The 18,099-nt window shown below is 45.8% G+C and overlaps 1 protein-coding gene across 1 annotated transcript in view; it reads left to right on the top strand.

The window, feature by feature from the left end:
• Positions 1-438: 438 nt before the first annotated feature.
• The window catches only part of ATP8A2 (ATPase phospholipid transporting 8A2), a gene marked incomplete at its 5' end in the record, with an annotated part of 618,696 nt that continues 601,035 nt past the window's right edge, over positions 439-18,099 (top strand). Inside the window, 2 exons of the mRNA XM_082700943.1 lie at positions 439-456; positions 1,094-1,496. Coding sequence (XP_082557069.1) covers positions 439-456; positions 1,094-1,496 — 421 coding nt within the window. The remainder of the gene's footprint in view (positions 457-1,093; positions 1,497-18,099) is intronic.

The raw sequence follows: 18,099 nt of genomic DNA, 5'->3' as shown, positions 1-18,099 counted from the left end.
GTTGTCATTGATTTAAAAATTGAATCATTAGTGACAAAGTTCTTGATAAATTCACTGCTAGGATGAAGTGGCTTTAGCTGCTGAATTCACCCTCAGCAGCTGTGAAGACCCACTGAGAAAACATCTCCCACCCTGAAGCTCCGCTCAACAATTTGGAAAATTTTCTTCTTCCTCAACATCCTGCTGAGGACTCAATTTCTTATCAGAATCCCCCCTCCCCTTTTTTTGAGGGCCCAGAAGAAACAAACAGGGAATCCTACTTGAAGTTAAAATTGCCAGTCTACTGTCCATCCCTACTGCATTTTTCCTAAGAAATTCTGGAGCAGAGGCTAGCCAGTAGGAGCTGAGAGGCTGCATGGTAATTTCTCCTGGGGCACCAATTCTTTCTGCTGAACTCTGTTCTCCTCAGCCCCTGATATTTATGTTAAATTTAGCATAATGATCACATCAATAAGTGTAAGGTCAGACTCTTCTTGAGTCATTTTTCTCTTCATTCTGAGGTCAGAATTTTATCAAATATTAAACAGATTCAGCTTTTTTCCCCCTTTCTTTTTGTGGAACTGTGCCCAGAAGGACCAAGCCCGGTTTAAACACTGATGAGTAAAAACAATAAAAAAAAATGGATCAAGTGACCTTGGACAAATCACCTCACCTGTCACTGATTTTTGTTTCCTACGGAAGAAGTGGCGCGTGTGTGTGTGTCGCGAGCTAAATATTCCCAGGGGCTTCTTACAATTCTAACATGCCACTAATAGGAATTCTAGGAGGGCTGGGGGTTAGGAGTCTGGAGACCCAGGATTTCTCTTCGTTCCAGGCCCTACACCTTAGAAATACTTGTTCCTTGAAGAACCTATACAGATCTCAACAAAATAGAACAGAAACCGAGAAAAGGGGAGTTTCTGAACGGTTCGCACGGGACACTTGCTCCGCGTGACAAGTGACAGGTAAAACAGGTAGCAGATTGGCACAGGCAGAGAGGAGTACCCCAAGACGTGACCGCCTCCTATTAGAGCCCCCTAGGACACCGATCCATGCCCCCCGCCCACCGCCGTCTCCGCCACCTAAAAGCCCCCTGTCCCGCTTAACGGTCCAGACTCTTCCGGCCGCTCCTCCTCCCGCCCGGCTCCCCGCGGAAGGGCCGGACCCCTCCCCCGCCGCTGCCGCCGCCGCCGGGCCAGCGGGGCCCGCAGCGGTGGCGTTCGCGGGCGCTGCCGCATTGGCCGGCGGCTGCGGCACGGACGACGCAGCCTCCTCCGGCGGCGGCCGCGGCATAGGCGCCGGCGCTCCCGGCGGCCCCGCAGTCCGGCCCAGGAGCGCGCCCACCCATGGCCCTCGGGCCGCCACCCCTGCGCCCAGCCCCGAGCGCAGCCGCCGCCACCGCCGCTCGCCCAGGGCCCGCGTAGCCCCCGACTCGGGCGCGATGCCGAACGCCTCCGGCCTGGACAGAGCTCTTAAGATGTCCCTGCCCCGAAGGTCGAGGATCCGCTCGTCCGTTGGTGAGAGGGGAGGGGAGCGCGGCGGGGAGGGTCGGCGGGGCGGGGGTGCCGGCGCGCCGAGGGGAGCCACCGCCCCGCCCTCCGCCCGCCTCCCTCCGCGGGGCCTGTCGGTGGCCCTGGGGGGCGGGGCGGCCCAACACCTGCGCCGCAGGAGGGGGCCGGGGCGTCGGAGACCCCGGCGCGCCCGCGGGGCCGCGGCGCGTGTGCGCGTGCGTGCGAGCCGCGATGCGCATGCCCGGCCGCCCCCACGCGGGGATAGCCGGTGCCCCGCTCCGGTGGGCGCCGAGGCAGTCTGGCGTGTACGCTGTCCCGGAGTGGTGTTTGTAGCAGAGCCCTAGGGAGCCAAAGGGTCACAAGAACGTTTGTCGCTACCTGGGTCCGCGGTCCTCGCGCGCACACGGCGACGTCGCACTCGCTCCCGACCACCTGCACAACTCCCCCTCCCCCACCCCCGCATTCAAGCGCCCGCGCGCGGGGACGCCAGACCTCTAAAGCCACCCCCCACCCCCGCCGGGGCTTCAAGCACAGCACCGCGGCCCCTCACGTCTAGACACTTGCATTTTGTTTCGTAGAGAATATACGTGGAAACCCAGATCGTGTCAAGCGGGATGTTTGGTAGTTCTGATCCGCATCGGGTTACCTAGACCCTTCGCTAATGAAAAATGGAAAGGGAACTTCAGGAACCATCCTCTTTCTTACCATTTCAGGACTGCTAGCAAGTTTGTAGGTGGATCCTCGGTGGGAGGAAGGGACAGGGTTTGGGGATGGGGCACTTGTCATCTTTGTGAGGTTTTTGTTTTGAGAAAATAGGCATATGAAAATAACTTTCCTGTTTCTGTAGTTGAATCACGTGACATGGAAAGCGCTATCAGTCCTTTGGACCAGTGTTTCTGAGTAACGTCAGGGCACCTTCAGATCCACGTAAGGACAGTCCCAGTGTGAAAGGATCGCGGGCAGAGGGCTAAGGCTAGACTGTGGGGCTTGTGGGCAGAAGCCGGGAGACCAGCTGGGAGGGGACAGCGGTAATCCAGGTGCCAGATGGTACCTGAGGCATTGCTAGGGTGGAGGCGGGGAGAGTAGGCATGTCCTCCATATGTCTGAAGGTGAGCCAACAGATTTGGTTGTGATTTGGATGTCGGTTTCAGTAAAAGAATCAGAGAGTCGCTAGGAGGAAAAAGAAAGTTGAAAAACGTGCCACTCGCGGAGATGGGGAAAACTGCAGGAAGAACGGGGCTCTTATTTGTGTGTGGGAGGGGCGGGGGTTAGGAATTTGATTTTGAAGTGCCTGGGAGAGCATGGATTGGAGATGTTTACATTTACCAGCCCTAAGTTCTGGAGAGTGGTCTAGAGCAGAGACATAAATTCAGGTATCCTCAGCAGGACCCGTTCCTCTGTAGCTGTGTGACAGAGCCCCACTCTTGGTCAAGTCTTGCATTTGCTCTAATGCTGTGCTGTTGCTGTCTTAGAGGCCTTAATGATTTTCGAATGAGGGTCCTGCATTGTCATTTTGCAGTGGGACCTGCCAGTGATGTATGTAACCAGTCTGTAGAGATGTGGCCCAGAAGAGAAAGGTCCTTGGACAGAGGCCTGGGTACATGGACATTTCAAGGTCAGGGAGGTTATGGCAACAGCCATGGGGCTCAGAGGATGGCCAACGAGGTCCGAAGAAAAGACCAGAGCGGTTCTCTGAAGCTCAGTGAGCCCACCGTCCTGAAGGCAGGGGGTGCTCAGCTGTGCCCAGTGCTGCTGGGAGCTCAGGAAAGGCGAGACCTGAGAAGAGTCCATCATGGAGGGCACGGGTGACCTTGCAGTCTGTTTCTTTGTAAGCGCGGGCAAGAATGTCTATAGAACAGCTTGAGAGAGAGAGAAAGAGAGAGATGGATGAGAGGATATTGGAAACAGCAAGTCCAGAAAACTCTTTTGGGTGAATTTTGTAGAAAGGGGGAGAGAGCAAGTTGAGTGGCAGCCGGAGGGGAAGATGTGAGTTCCAGAGAGGTGGTTTTATTTCAAGGCAAGTATTACAGTCATACAGTTGATGGTGTGAGTGTCAAAGGCAAGGGTTTTTAGGGAGAAAGGAGGGACAGTGATCTGAGATCAACAGTGAGGAACAGGGTCATCAAAGTGGAGCAGTGAAGGCAAGAAGTCCAGAGGTGGAGGAGATAAGGCATTTGCTGATGAAAGGCTGCAAGTTCCAGAAGACAAGAAGGTTCTAAGAGGTGGAGTTTCTGTGAAGAATTTGCATATGGTGTGAGGAAGAAGGGGGATGCTCCTGTGAATGAGGGTAGAGGGCCTGATCGGCTGAGTTTAGAAGTGCTGGGGCTGGGGGAGTGGCAAGGGGAGGGTTGGTCAGTGCTGGAGAGATGTCCTAGGAGTGTCCTGAGCTCTGAAACCACTTCTTTCCAGTGCCCGCATGAGTGAGACGTTTCCATCAACACAACCCGCACTCAAAGCTTTGGGTACCATAGTCAAACATTCTGCAAAATATCTTCACTCCTTTTGGTCCTTTACTTCTCCATCCATATTTTTAAAAGAACCTGTTTTAAAATGAGACAAAACAACATCCTTTTAGAATTTTTGGTTACATTTGCATTAAATTTATAGATTAGTCTGGAAAGAGTAGAAATTTTAAAAAATGTCTTTTTAACCAGGAATGTGGATATTTCTCATCATTTTTATGTGTCTTCTTTTAGGTCTTTTATTAAAGTGGTATAATTTTCTCCATAGATTTAAAAGGCTTATTCCTAGATACTTCTGTTACTAGAATAAATAGGGTTCTTAAAAACTTACATTTTTAGTTGGGTTGCTGCTGATGTCTAGGGAAGCTATTGAATTTTTATGTTGTGTGTCAACAACCTAGTGCACTGTCATAACTTTTCAAAGTTTAGGATTCTTTTAAATATTTTTTGTAGACATCCACATTATCTGCAAATAATAATTTCGTTTCTTCCTTTTAATTGTTATGCCTCATAATATTTTTCTTATTTGATGATATTTGCTATTACTCCCAATGAAAAGTTTGACCAGAAGTGCTATTCTTAGAACATTAAAGGGAATGCTTCCAGAATTTCATGTGCAGGCTAATATTTGCTCTTGGAGTTGGTAGCTGCTCTTTATTACTCTGTGGAAGCGCTCTGCTTTTCCTACCCAGTGCTTCATTTAGGGCAGAGCCGGGTTTATCACGCACATTAAGATAATCATAAGGAACCAGCAAAATACTTAAAGATACCTGGGTGGCTGTCAGGTCTTTCCCTCTCCTGTCTGGATCTTCATATACATTAAAAGTGAATTGCAGCAAACGCATCAGACTGGCCTTAATAAAAACTAGTGACGTCAGCAAATGCTTGCAAGGATGCAGAAAACGATCACTCCTGTGTGGCTGCTGGGAATGTAAAATGGCACAACCGCTCAGGAAGAATGTTTGACAGTCACTCTTTCTTTTTTTCTTAATTAATTAATTAATGTTGACACACGGTGTTACGTTAGTTTCAGGTGTGCAACATAGTGTTTGGCCATATGTATCTGTCATGCTATGCTCACTGCAAGTGTGGCTACCAGCTGTCAACGTTCAGTGCTATGCACTCTATTCCCTATGCTGTACCTTTCGTCTCTGTGACTTCCTCATTCCATAACTGGAAGCCTCTGCCTTACCTGCTTTGTCCATCTCTCACTCCCCTCTCCTCTGGCAACCACGAGTTTGTTCTCTGGATTTATGGATCTGTTTCTGCTTTTTTGTTTTGTTTTGTTTTGTAGGTTCCACATATAAGTAAAATACTATGGTATTTGTCTTTGACTGCTTTCAGTGAGCATAATCCCCTCTAGGTCGATTGATGTCATAGCACATAGCAAGGTTCCATTCGTTTTATGGCTGTATATTCCACTGTGTATGTAGACCACATCTTTATCTATTTCAGTGATCAGTGCACAATTATCAATGGACAATTAGGTTGTATCCATGTCTTGACCACTGTGAATAATGCTGCAGTGACCCCAGGGGCGCTTATACCTTTTTGAATTCGTGTTTTTGTTTTCTTTGGGTAAATACCCAGTAGTGTTATTACTGGGTCATATAGTATTTCTATTTTTAATTTTTTGGAAGGCCGTCTGTACTTTTTTTCCACAGGGGCTGCCCTGTGGAAACAATTGAAACTTTAACTTCAAGTAAGATTCCCTGCCTGTTTCTTCCGGGCCCTCAGAAAAAGAGAGGGGGTGTTCTGATAAGAAATGAGTCCTCAGCAGGATGTTGGAAGGATAAGCAAGCTGTGCTACATCCACACCGTGGAATACTAATCAGAAATAAATACGAACCAAATACTGGCCCACACGACAACTTGGGTGGGTCTCCAGGGAGTTGTGCTGAGTAGAAAGAAAGTCCAAGTCTAATCCCAAAATCTACACGTCATTTTATCCTATTTATGCAACATTCATGAAATAGCAGAACTATAGAAATGGAGAGCAGATTAGTGGTTGCCAGGAGTGAAGGAAGGTGTGGGGATGGGAAGAATAAAAGAGCGACACGGGGGATCCTTGTGGTGATAGAAATGTTCTGTATCCCGACTTACCCAATTTCAGTATCCAGGTTGTGATATTGTGCTATAGTTATGTAAGGTGTTTCCATGGGGGGAAGCTGGGTAAAGGGGACACAGAATCTCTTTAGTTTTCTTACAACTGCATGTGGATCTAAAATGATCTCAAAATAAAAAGTTTAGTGGAAAAAAGAAAAGGTAAAACATAGTAATTTTTATTAAAAGAAAATAGTCATCATATTTCAGGTCTGGTAATGTACTCTCAGTTCAACACATTTGAGTGATAGTATTAGAATTTCATTGCTAGGCTGTTCCTTCAGGGCAATTAAATTGTTTACCACCTGTTTCTGTGACACAGCAGAACCTCTGGGTTTGAGAAGCTTTGTGCTTGGCCTATTAGCTGCTTGACATATCTTGGTAGGGCCTGGGGCAGGGGTGAACTCAGACCTTGGTGCACTCTCCTAAGATTATTCTCATTTTTTTATAAACTCATAGGGAAAGGATCAAAGACCACCATCTGTTTCAAGATTACTTGCTCAGCTGTGTACTATTTAGGAAAATAATTCTGGGATTATTATTTGTTGCTTATGAGATATCTTTGACTTCTTCCTTAATCTGGATGTTCAGTGGTACTTTTGCAAATGCTACCTTTCTCCAAATATATATCTTGTGTTAGTGTCCCAGACATTTTACCAGGTGGTAGAAATGCAAAGATGTGAGTCCCCTGCCTGTACAGAGTTTACAGTTGGCTCAAGATCGAGCCTTTCAGTCCAGTAAGGGAGGCAGAGTGGAAACTGGAGTTGTTGATTGTAACAAATCTATGTGGAGTGCCTTCAGTGTGCCAGGCACTGCTCTAGGGGCTGGAGATGGAGCGGGGAGCAGAGCAGGGGTGCTCTCAGGGAGCTTGTGGTCTCGTGGTTGGTTACAACCCATGGGGTCAGTGCTCTCAACTCTCTTATCCTGACTTGCTTTGACACTCATGGACAGTGACACTCATGGACAGTGTGCACAGATGAATAGCGAAGTTGTGTGTGTGTGTGTGTGTGTGTGCGTGTGTGTATGGGTGTGCAGGGGGTGGAGGTGAGCAGTGAGGACCGAAAGGAAGGGAAGTTGTTTTTTATAGACTATGTTGTCAGCAGGATCTTGGGAAGGATCTTACTCCCTGTCTTATTAAATTTAGGGATTTGGCTTAAAGGAAACAAGATCAGCAATGAAGAGCTGGTGGGCAGTAAGCATGCAGACCAAATGCAGAACCTGGAGGAGTACACATCTTCCAGAAATGGTCCCTAGTGTCCTCCTCCAATTCCACATTGGGCCTGTCCATCTCCTCTGTCCTCTGTCCTGGTCTGCAAAGGTGTTTTTTCATTGTGTTTTGTTTAAAAAGCATCCCTACACGGACTCAGTTTTCCCATAACAACCTGCCCGAAGTTTCAAGGGCAGAAGTAGGAAACTGAGGGGCGTTAAAGTAGAAAGAGCTCTAATATTAGAATGTGAGGGTGTGTTGGAAGCCAGAGCTGGTGTGTTGAACTCAGAATGTGCAGCTCCTGATCTGTTGAGTGAGGAGGCAGAAGCCGCTTACCCGAGGTTGGCAGGCAGCTCCTTCAGCACCTCAGCGCCCGCTTTGGGAAAGAGAAAACCCTCAGGGTCATTTCGATCGAAGATGCGGTTTCGGTTCACTTAAGGAAGTAGTCACAAGATCTACCACTTTTAAATCCCAGAAGTGGGGTTGGGGAGCAGTGAGCTGGGGGAAGGGCAGCCCTCTCTCCCAGGTCACAAGTGAACAGGAGACAGAGAGCAGGGTAGCAAACACCCCTATTAGGTCAGAGGTGGTCAGGGTGGAGGGCATTAGCTTTTCCCAACCTTAACTCTAAGTGGTTGTTTCAAAAGGCGCCTTGGGACAAGCAAAGTGGGGACAGATGGTGCACTCCTAAACTCCAAACTCAAGTCTCTACACGCCCGGACCCCAGGTATGAGTCGGGTTGTCACATTGTAAAATACCTAGGCAGCTGCTGAGAAACATAAACGTTGTTTGTCATCACAAAGGGCTGGACCACATCTCAGAAATGGCTTTATCCTCTACTTTCATAGAGGAGAAAAACAAGTCAGAGACGTTCCTTGCTTGCTGGTTTATTTCCAGCAGGACCAGCTAATCCCCAAGCCCACGGTGCTTTCACCCCCCTCCAAAGCACCTGGTTCAATATCATATCCAAGTTGAACAGAGCAGGTTCTGTTTTTGTCTTCTGTTCCTCAAATGGAAATACATAAAGAGCTGGGCCTAATTTCCCCTGCTTCTGTTTTCTGTACCTTCTATCCTGTGGGTACTCAATAAATAAAGCTCTCACTGAGCTCTGTCATGAATTAACCTTTGAACTTGGTCTAACAGCCTAGACCATTGGAAGTTTCTTTATGGTAGCATACATCAGGGTTGAAACCCCTAGCTTTGGGATTGAGAGAACTGGATCCAATTCTGTATGACATTGGAAAACTTCCTTTATTTCTGTTACAGAGGCAGATGAAAATACATCTTGTATCTCATGTGGTGGTTATGTTTAGTGAGTAATGTGTATAATACAGAAATGCATGCATTAATTATTTGATACATTAAGAGAACCATGTGATGTAATCAAGCTCATATTGACAATATGTCAGATCTTTCTCACGCTGCCCATCATCATTCAAGGTAAACTCCTGCACCCAGATTCTTACCTGCAGGCCAGCCATATGGGCAAGAATGTCACCTGTCATTATTGCCCCCTCTAAATCTCATGATGGAGGCTTACCTGGGAGTCATTATCGGAGCACGAGAGCATTCTTCTCGTGTCATTATCCAGGCGTATATGATCACACACCAAGCACTCGGATGATAGAGAATTCATCCCCCTGTGTCTCTGGAGGCTCTCACCTTCTATTCATTTGCCCTGCCTTCAATGCCATTTTTTAAAAAAGATTTTATTTATTTATTTGACAGATTGAGATCACAAGTAAGCATAGAAGCAAGCAGAGGGAGAGGAGGAAGCAGGCTTCCTGCTGGGCTTGATCCCAGGACCCTGAGACCATGACCTGAGCTGAAGGCAGAGGCTTAACCCACTGAGCCACCCAGGTGCCCCTCAAGGCCATTTTTTACCCTACAGGTGGCCAATAAGAACCTCAGTTGATGGCTTCGGTTGCTTAATAATTGATTTTCCTTTTACAGTAGATGTTTTATCTTAAACCCTTCTCTGACAGAGATGCTGGCTAGAACAAAGGGTTAAATTGAAATTATTCTTGAAAAACATTTTCCAAACAGTTATGGGAGGATGCGTTTAGAACACCTTTAAAGATGAGTTTCTGCCTTTCTTCCTTGGATCTTTACATTTACTAAATATAACCCTTGGTCGATACAACACTGGATACAAGATATTATTTACATCCATTTAGGCCAGTAAAAGTGCTCAGGGCAAATGTTAACACCCATTAAGAAAGTCTAAACATAGAAATGATCTCATATCCATGCCCTGCGAGTTTTTTCCCATCATTAAGGGCAAATGCAGGAACAAGACCTGCGAGAGAGCCCTTGCCAGGATAGAGCCCCGAGGAAGTGGGGATTGTTAGTGGCTCACGCAAAATACGCAGACAGCCCGTGGGGACTCAGTCACATATGGACACCTGCGTCTGCCTGCACAGTCATGCCCATAAGGGTGTGCGAGTAATATTGCTCATCAGCAGTGACTGGGGAGGGCTCACTGTGTCACACACGGCTGCAGACGGTGTGTATGTGTACGTGCGCATACTGTTTATGTGTCTCTTGCTCTGACAGCTCATCTCTTTCTTTGCTCACCATCTGTAAGAATCAGAATCTGATACAACATCACATTTTACCCTAAAAAGTGATCTAATCATGATTAACTTGCATTTAGAGGGTTTACATTTGCAAGCAAGTTTTCCAGGCTTTGGCACTCTTATGCCAGATGATAAGCAAATGTCACATCTCACACATTTCGGTGAAGTGTCTGGGGGCTGCTTCTCCCTCTTCTATCTCTGGAGATACTGTGTTAGCTGCCGTCTGCACTGAGGCTCCAGGATTACTGTAAATATTTTAAGTACATTACTAAGACGGGTCATACGGGAAGCAAGGGTAAGCAAATGGCAAATGCTACATGGAGGAAGGACCTCTGTACTCGGACATTTGGAATCTGCTTCCAGATCCTAAGTTCAGGGAGCATGGCTTTCTTCACTGGCCTTCAGTGATGCCTGCATATCATGGAGGAGCTCATTCGCATTCAGAGGGAGAAATCTGGGGACTGCCTCTGAGCTGTTCCGCTTCGTGCTCCATGGGATCAGCCTCTTATGAACTATTTTTAGCTGCATAATGATTATCCTTATTTAAGACTCTCCTATTTTCTTTGTGTTTTCTTCTTTGCCACTGGGGAAACAGAATTTTGGTTTTACCACTACAGAATTTTTTATCTTTGGACCTGCAAAGAGGTAGCTACTGTTTATATAGCAGACAAACGAAATGACCCCTTGTCCTCTGACATCTTGGCAGTTGAGTTTCACTGACCAAATTGCTAAGGGTGTGAAGTAGTGTGGGTGTTTCTGTTGTGTCTCCTTCCCTCCAGTCCCTTCCCCACGTTACTCATGCTCTGCCTTGGTGCTGGTGAGAATATTAGAAAGATGCTCTCTGGATCCTCTCCTCATTCAGGTCTGTGTTGACCATTCCTGATACTTGGAAATGCATCTATTCAACTCCGTTTAACTCTGCTGCGGTCTGGTTTTCAGATGTTCAGGTGTGGGCCAGTGTTCTGGAAGGGAAGGCACCTGTGTGGGCCGGCAATTGAGGGGGCCTCAATTTAACAATAAATTGAGCTGGGTGTAAACCCCAGGGATCAAGGAAGATCATAAATGCAGTACACGGTCAGGGGCTATTACAGTAATCTGGGTGAGAAGTAATGAGGGCCTGCACCAGGGCAACACCAGAGATGCGAAGAAGGAATGACTGTGGGAAGCATAGCTGAGTTGGAACTGACAAGGTGTAGAGATGGAACCAGGCACTAGAGAAGTCTGTCCATCTTTGCCTGCCCATTATTTGTCCTCTGAGAGCCCAGATACTGGGCCGAGTGTCAGTGATAGGCAGAGAGTCAGACATTCTCGAAGTCAAAGGCGACTTTCTAGATCAGTGTGGTCCCAGATGGTGGCCACTAGCCACAAATGGCTCCTGAGCGCTTGAGGAAGGAGTCAGACCATGCACCAGACCGTGCTCGAAGTGTAGGAAGCACATCAGAGTTTGAAGACTTAGCATGGAAAAAGAATCTGAGCCATCTCATTAGTAATGTTTTATGCTTATTATAGATTGAAATAATATTTCGGATAGGTCAAGTTAAATAAAATATGCTATTCCAGTTATTTTCTGTTTCTTTTTACCTTTTTTCTTAGTGTGGCTACTAGAAAATTGAAGATGGTGTATATATCTTGGACAGCTCTGCATAGATGATCTTGTCCAAACATTTGTGATTGACAGTTCATGGAGTTGCAGACTTTCCCAAAATAAAATTGTCTAGGAGCCCAACACCCTCCTTCCTAGGGGAGGAAACTAAGGCTGTGGACGGTTACATTCTGGAACTTGCCCAGCGTTCCAGGGACAGTGACAGCCCAGAGCCTATGTCTTTCCACCCTTCTAGTATTCTTTTCAGGGTTATTTTGTCTTTCTTTTACACTGGGTGAAAATCTCTCTTGGGCCCAATCTAGGTGATCCACCTTAAGTTTATTCTGAAAATTAACCAGCTCATGGTACAGTAGGGCCCCCCCCATCACCACCTCCATGTCTTCAGTTTTTCTTTTGGCAGTTTCATTCACCAGCTGTCGAAATACCATCTGGAAACAGATGATCCTCCTGCAATCGGCAGAGGGTGGGTAGTAGCCCAGCCCTATGTCACCATGCCTGCGTCACTGACCTCACTTGGTCTAACTACGTGGGCATTTTGTCATCCCACATCATCACAAGAAGAAGGGGGAGATTTTGAGGGAAAAGCCACATTCACATTATTTTTACTATAGTATACCGTTGTTAACTGGGTCTGTTTATTAGTAATTCATTTCTTATTGTGCCTAATTTGTACATTTAACTTTATCACAAATATGTATGTGTATATAGGAAAAGCATAGTATACATAGGGCTCAGTATTATCCACAGCTTCAGGCATCCACTGGGGGTGTTGGAACGTGTCTTTGTGGGTTACTGTACTGCAAAATTCTATTGTATTACTTTGAACCTAACATTTAATAAAATGAACTTGCTTGAGTGTTTGTTGTCTGAAATCATTAGGCGGTATTTGCAGAGAGGAACTTCAACTATGCATCTTCAGTTTATGATTAAATGAACTTCAGTCACAGCCGGGAGCAGCCGGCAGATCTCATCTGCCCAGATGGTAGCCTCCTTTATAACCAGTGGGCATCTCGGGGTAGATCTCCTCTTCCCAGAGGCTGATCAGTAACTGGAATGGAGTTGAGTTGTTTAAAGGAACACAATTTTAAATGTTTCCCTCTTAGTGTGTCCCCCAGAAATGGAGAAAGTAAACACAGAAGAAAAAATAATCCAAGGGCTGTGTTCAAACACCATTAGGCTGTTAGTGGTGTTGGGTCTTGTTGAGAAGACAAAGTAGGTTTTATTACCAAGGGATGAAGCTGGGCTTTTTAGATTGTTCCTGTACTCTGAGTTTTTAGGAATTTCGTTTAATATTGATGAAATTATGGACTGTGATAGTAAATACAGCCTGGGAAACTGAGATGATACTTTCGTTGCTGTTAGCAGTCTGATATCTTGTACAAGTGGCATGTGGTTGTTTTGCTTTAGGGGTATGATTTTTTAAAAAAGATTTTTATTTATTTATTTGACAGAGAGAAAGAGAGAGAGAGAGCGCGCGAGAGTGCACAAGTAGAGGGAACAAGAGGCAGAGGGAGAGGAGGAAGCAGGCTCCTTCCTGAATGGGGAGCCCGATGCGGGGCCCGATCCCAGAACCCTGGGATCATGACCTGAGCTGAAGGCAGAGGCTTAACTGACTGAGCCACCCTGGCACCCCTAGGGGTATGATTTGACTCAGTCTTCGTGTTTTTATAATGGAGAGCTCTGTTGTCTGTTGTCTCTGATGTATTTCAGTAGAAGTCTTGGCTTCATGAGCATGGCTGGAGAGTATGACTGAAGATGCTCAGGGCAGGCAAGGGAGTCTGTAGTTGCATGTCTGCCGTCCAGGCTCTTTTATGCAGAATGATAACATTGGCAGGATATTCCAGGGCAATGTCAGCCATATCGTGCTGAGGCAGGGAAGAGACATCTTGGATGTGGTGACGTCTCTGCCAACTCTGAACTCGGTGCTGTGGCATCACACCGTGAGGTTGGCACTGTGACAAATGCATAATGACATGCGGCCACCATCACAGTATCATACAGTATTTTTTTAATTTAATTTTTTATAAACATATATTTTTATCCCCAGGGGTACAGGTCTGTGAATCACCAGGTTTACACACTTCACAGCACTCACCAAAGCACATACCCTCCCCAATGTCCATAATCCCACCCCTTTCTCCCAAAACCCCCTCCCCCCAGCAACCCTCAGTTTGTTTTGTGAGATTAAGAGTCACTTACGGTTTGTCTCCCTCCCAATCCCATCTTGTTTCATTTATTCTTCTCCTACCCACTTAAGCCCCCATGTTGCATCACCACTTCCTCATATCAGGGAGATCATATGATAGTTGTCTTTCTCTGCTTGACTTATTTCGCTAAGCATGATACGCTCTAGTTCCATCCATGTTGTCGCAAATGGCAAGATTTCATTTCTTTTGATGGCTGCATAGTATTCCATTGTGTATATATACCACATCTTCTTGATCCATTCATCTGTTGATGGACATCTAGGTTCTTTCCATAGTTTGGCTATTGTGGACATTGCTGCTATAAACATTCGGGTGCATGTGCCCCTTTGGATCACTACGTTTGTATCTTTAGGGTAAATACCCAGTAGTGCAATTTCTGGGTCATAGGGCAGTTCTATTTTCAACATTTTGAGGAACCTCCATGCTGTTTTCCAGAGTGGCTGCACCAGCTTGCATTCCCACCAACAGTGTAGGAGGGTTCCCCTTTCTCCATAGTATCATACAGTATTGTCATGCCTTTCAATCTCCTCTTCCTCTGACTCCAACCCTGGTACTGCTGATCTTTTTACTGTCTGCATAGCTCTGCCTTTTTCAGAACATCAGTTTTTTGGCATTCTAGAGGATGTAGCCTTCTCAGATTGGTTTCTTTCACTTAGTGATACACATGTAAGATTTGTCCATGCCTTTTCATGGCTTGATTGCTATATTTTTTAATCCCTGAGGAATGTCCTGTTGTCTGGATGTACCATAGTTCATTTTATGCATTAAGCTACTGAAGGACATCTTGGTTGCTTCCAAGTTGTGGCAAGTATGAATAAGTCTGCTGTAAACATCTGTGTGCAGGTTTGCATGTGGCCATATGTTTTCAACCTCTTTGGGTAAACTGGATCCTATAATGAGAGTATATTTGATTTTGTAAGAAACTGCCCAACTGTTTTCCAGAGTGGCGGTCACATTTTACATTCTCACCAGCAGTGAGGAAGAATTCCTGTTGCTCCACATCCTCACCAACATTTGTTGTCCTCAGTATATCGGATTTTATCCATTCTCATTGTTGTTTTAATTTGCAGTTCCTTAGATGTGAAACTTAGATGTGGAAAAGACGCAGAGCATCTTCCCATAGGCTTATCTGCCTATCTGTGTATCTTCTTCAGTGAAGCACCATCTTTTCCCCATTTGTAACTCAGGTTATGTGTTTTCTTTCTTTCTTTCTTTCTTTTTTTTTAGGTTATGTGTCTTCTTATTGTTGAGTTTGAAGAGATCTTTATATATATTAGATACAAGCCCTTTATCAGATGTGGTTTGCGAAGATTTTCTCCCAGTTTGTGGCTTGCCTTTTCATTCTCTAAGTTTCTTTCCCAGAGCACGTTTTTCATTAAAAAAAAAAAAAAATCCAACGTATCAATATTTACTTTCATAGTAAACTAAATCCTTAGTTTTAGATGTCTGTTGACTTTTTACTTCAACTGCTATGTAATTTCTTGCTGTTTCAAGTTTTCTCTCCATATTTTTCCTTAGGTGTTTGAAACTTATTATGTGTAAACTTATTTTTCTGGAGGGCACTTTTAAATTGTGAATTACACATACTATTTTTTTCCCTTAAGGCGAGACTTAATCAGTACATGTGTCCTATTCTTTTCCACACTGAGCCCCACAGACAAAAAGAAGACAAAAGCCTGGGCAGGTTGACTCCTTCCCCCACTCCCTTCTCTGCCCAAATCCCCTGAGTTGGCATCAGAGTGCGGTTAACCGGTGGTAGGCACTGTTTTGTTTGTTCAGCAGTCTTCCTTGTGGGCCATTCCTCATGTTGGAGTAGATCCCTTAGGAGCTCCCAGTGACCATCTGTGCGTGTAAACTGATTCTTCCTGCCCCCGAAAATGCTTTTATGTCATCCTCCCCATTAAGTGATCGTTTTGCTGAATACAGGGTTCTAGACTCCAAACTCTGTTCCTTCAGGACTTTAAGGAGATCATTCCGTTATCTTCCTGTACCCAGATTTGCTGATGAGAATCTACATCCATCTGATTCTCATTCCTTTGCCGCAAAGCTGTTTTCCTTTTGGATTGGCTTTTATTGATGTATGTGTCCTTGATGTTCTCAAGTTTCAAGGTGATGGTCTAAGTATTTTCTTTTCCCCATCAAATGCTCAGCGCTGGAAGGCCCTTTCAATCTGAGAAGGCTGGCTTTCTTTTGGGGGGAAATTTCCATCTGGCACTGTCAGTCACCAGCTGTGTCCCTGCCCCCCCTCCACCCCCCCCCCTTCCTATCTGCAACTTCTTCCATATGTCTGTCTCTTCTCTGCAGGTTCCTCTGTTGGTTTTATACTCGTTATCCCCTAATGCCCCATTTTGATCATTGCTTGGTGTTACCTTTCAGTTCATTAATGCACACTTCGACTTTGGCTTTCTTTTCCTTTTATTCTCCTTAGTTTTAGATGTCTGTTGACTTTTTACTTCAACTGCTATGTAATTTCTTTCATGGTCGCTAACTGATTCTTTGTTCAGAAGAGTCTAGTATCCCGTATGGTATTGAACACTCTCTTGGAGAATGTGAATCACGCATGTCTTTTTCTGATGGCTTTATCTTATGAGCATGAGTTCTGTTTGTATTCTCCTTTTCATGTTGTTCATGCACCTTAAGTACCTCGTGATTCCAGAGCCCATTTTTCTTTTTTTCCAGTTGAGGGTCCCTGAAGGGTGTGAAGCAGAGCTGCAGGGGGTGTCTACACTGTCTTCAGTGAGTGCAGGGACACACACACACACATGCACACATGCATGTGTGCAAGTGCTACAGGTGGGGCTGCCTCCACAGATGGTCTGCTGAGCCTCTTTGCTCCTCATTCCTTCCACATGAACAGCGCTGTGTCCCATGAACAGGGGGAAGGAAAAGTGTTGGTCAGTTTCTAAAGGGCCCGTGTGTCTGTGGTTTAACTCTTGCCAGCCATCCGACAGGACCACAGAAGCCATGCAAATTGTTTGTCCTGCTCTTTCTTTTGCTGGCCGGTGGGTCTGCTGGCTGCAGAGGGGAAGCCACCACAGTGCTCTCTTTTCATTTAATCCGTTCAGCTAAGGCTGAACACAGTACTGACTTCAGGCAGGGATCCAGCCCAGATGACTCCATTCCGACCTGCTTCTGAGTTTGGACCCTGACACATCCTAACTGGGGGTCCTCGGGGAAGTTAGTCACCTGAATCCCTCAGCCTTCTTTCCTCATTCATAAAATGCAGTCTATCATAATACCCACCACGCTGATTACCGAGACCTTGAACAGGCTAACATAGGGAGCACCTGCCACGAACCAAAACTTAATGTGACTCAGTCATTATTATAAAATTAATAATTAAAAACAATGACATAAATGCTACTGTAATTATTTCGAGAGTAATATGCTAGGGATATAGGACTCTGACCCTCTCCCATTTTATTTTGGCCATATATAGATTGTTAACTTTTTCCCAGTTAATATGAACTCTGTATGGATGCCAGAGTCTTTGTCTGGAAAGTCAGATGACAGTTGCAGTGGGCTTACTTTTTTCTTTTTAAGATTTATTTATTTTAGAAAGAGAGAGATGATGAGAAAGCATGATCAGGAGGAGGGTCAGAGGGAGAGGAAGAGTGTCTCAAGCAGACTCTGCTGAGTGGGGAGCCTGATGCAGGGCTCAGTCTCCTGACTGGAGAGCATAACCTGAGTGAAATCAAGAGGTGGATGCCTAACCAGCTGAGCTACCCAGGGGCCCCTGTAGTGGGCTTAATTTTTAAAGAGCGTTACAAAATTCTCATATTGGCAAGTGCATTGGAGAATTTGTCTCTTCTTGTGAAAAAGCCAGTCTTCTGCCTGATGAGGACACTTTGGTAAACAGAGGAGTAGTGAGCCTGCAGAGCCCTGCTACCCAGCCTCCTTGTGCCCACATTGGCCCCTGGAAGGGATGGGGCACGCCGAGTTGGTACCATTGCACAGTTGTAATGAAACTAACTGAAACTATGCTAAGGTGAGTAGTTTGAGTGCTAATAAGGATGATGTTTTTCCTCTTGGAATCCAAATTGTCATTTCCTCTCATCACTCAACATGGGGTGTGACCACTTCACACACTCCAGATTTGGAAACAATTTAATAACATCTCTCTCTCTTTTTTTTTTTCCATTTTGATTTCCACCACAGAGCACATCTTTCAGGGACCTTCTGGCTTCTCAGCTGATCTTGTAAATACAGGATAAAATCACTGTTTCTTTGGACCCTCAGGGGAAGGGGGGAAAATGTTCCCACTCCTTTAACATCGGAAATAAAGAAAGCAGGCTCATTCTGTGCTTGGAACTAAGGCACTGAGTATCTCAAGAAAACACTGCCAAGGCGGTCAGAGCCACGAGAGCCACTGAGAATTTCTCAGGGCAGCACGAGCAGCCATGAACCCTCAGCTGTGTGTTTTAGCAGGAATTAAAATTGTGCAGATGGTT

Source organism: Mustela nivalis, assembly GCF_964662115.1.
Source record: "Mustela nivalis genome assembly, chromosome: 15".
NCBI classification, from domain to species: Eukaryota; Metazoa; Chordata; class Mammalia; order Carnivora; family Mustelidae; genus Mustela; species Mustela nivalis.
Note: the sequence above shows the minus strand (reverse complement) of the source record. Positions and strands in the feature narration are given on the sequence as shown.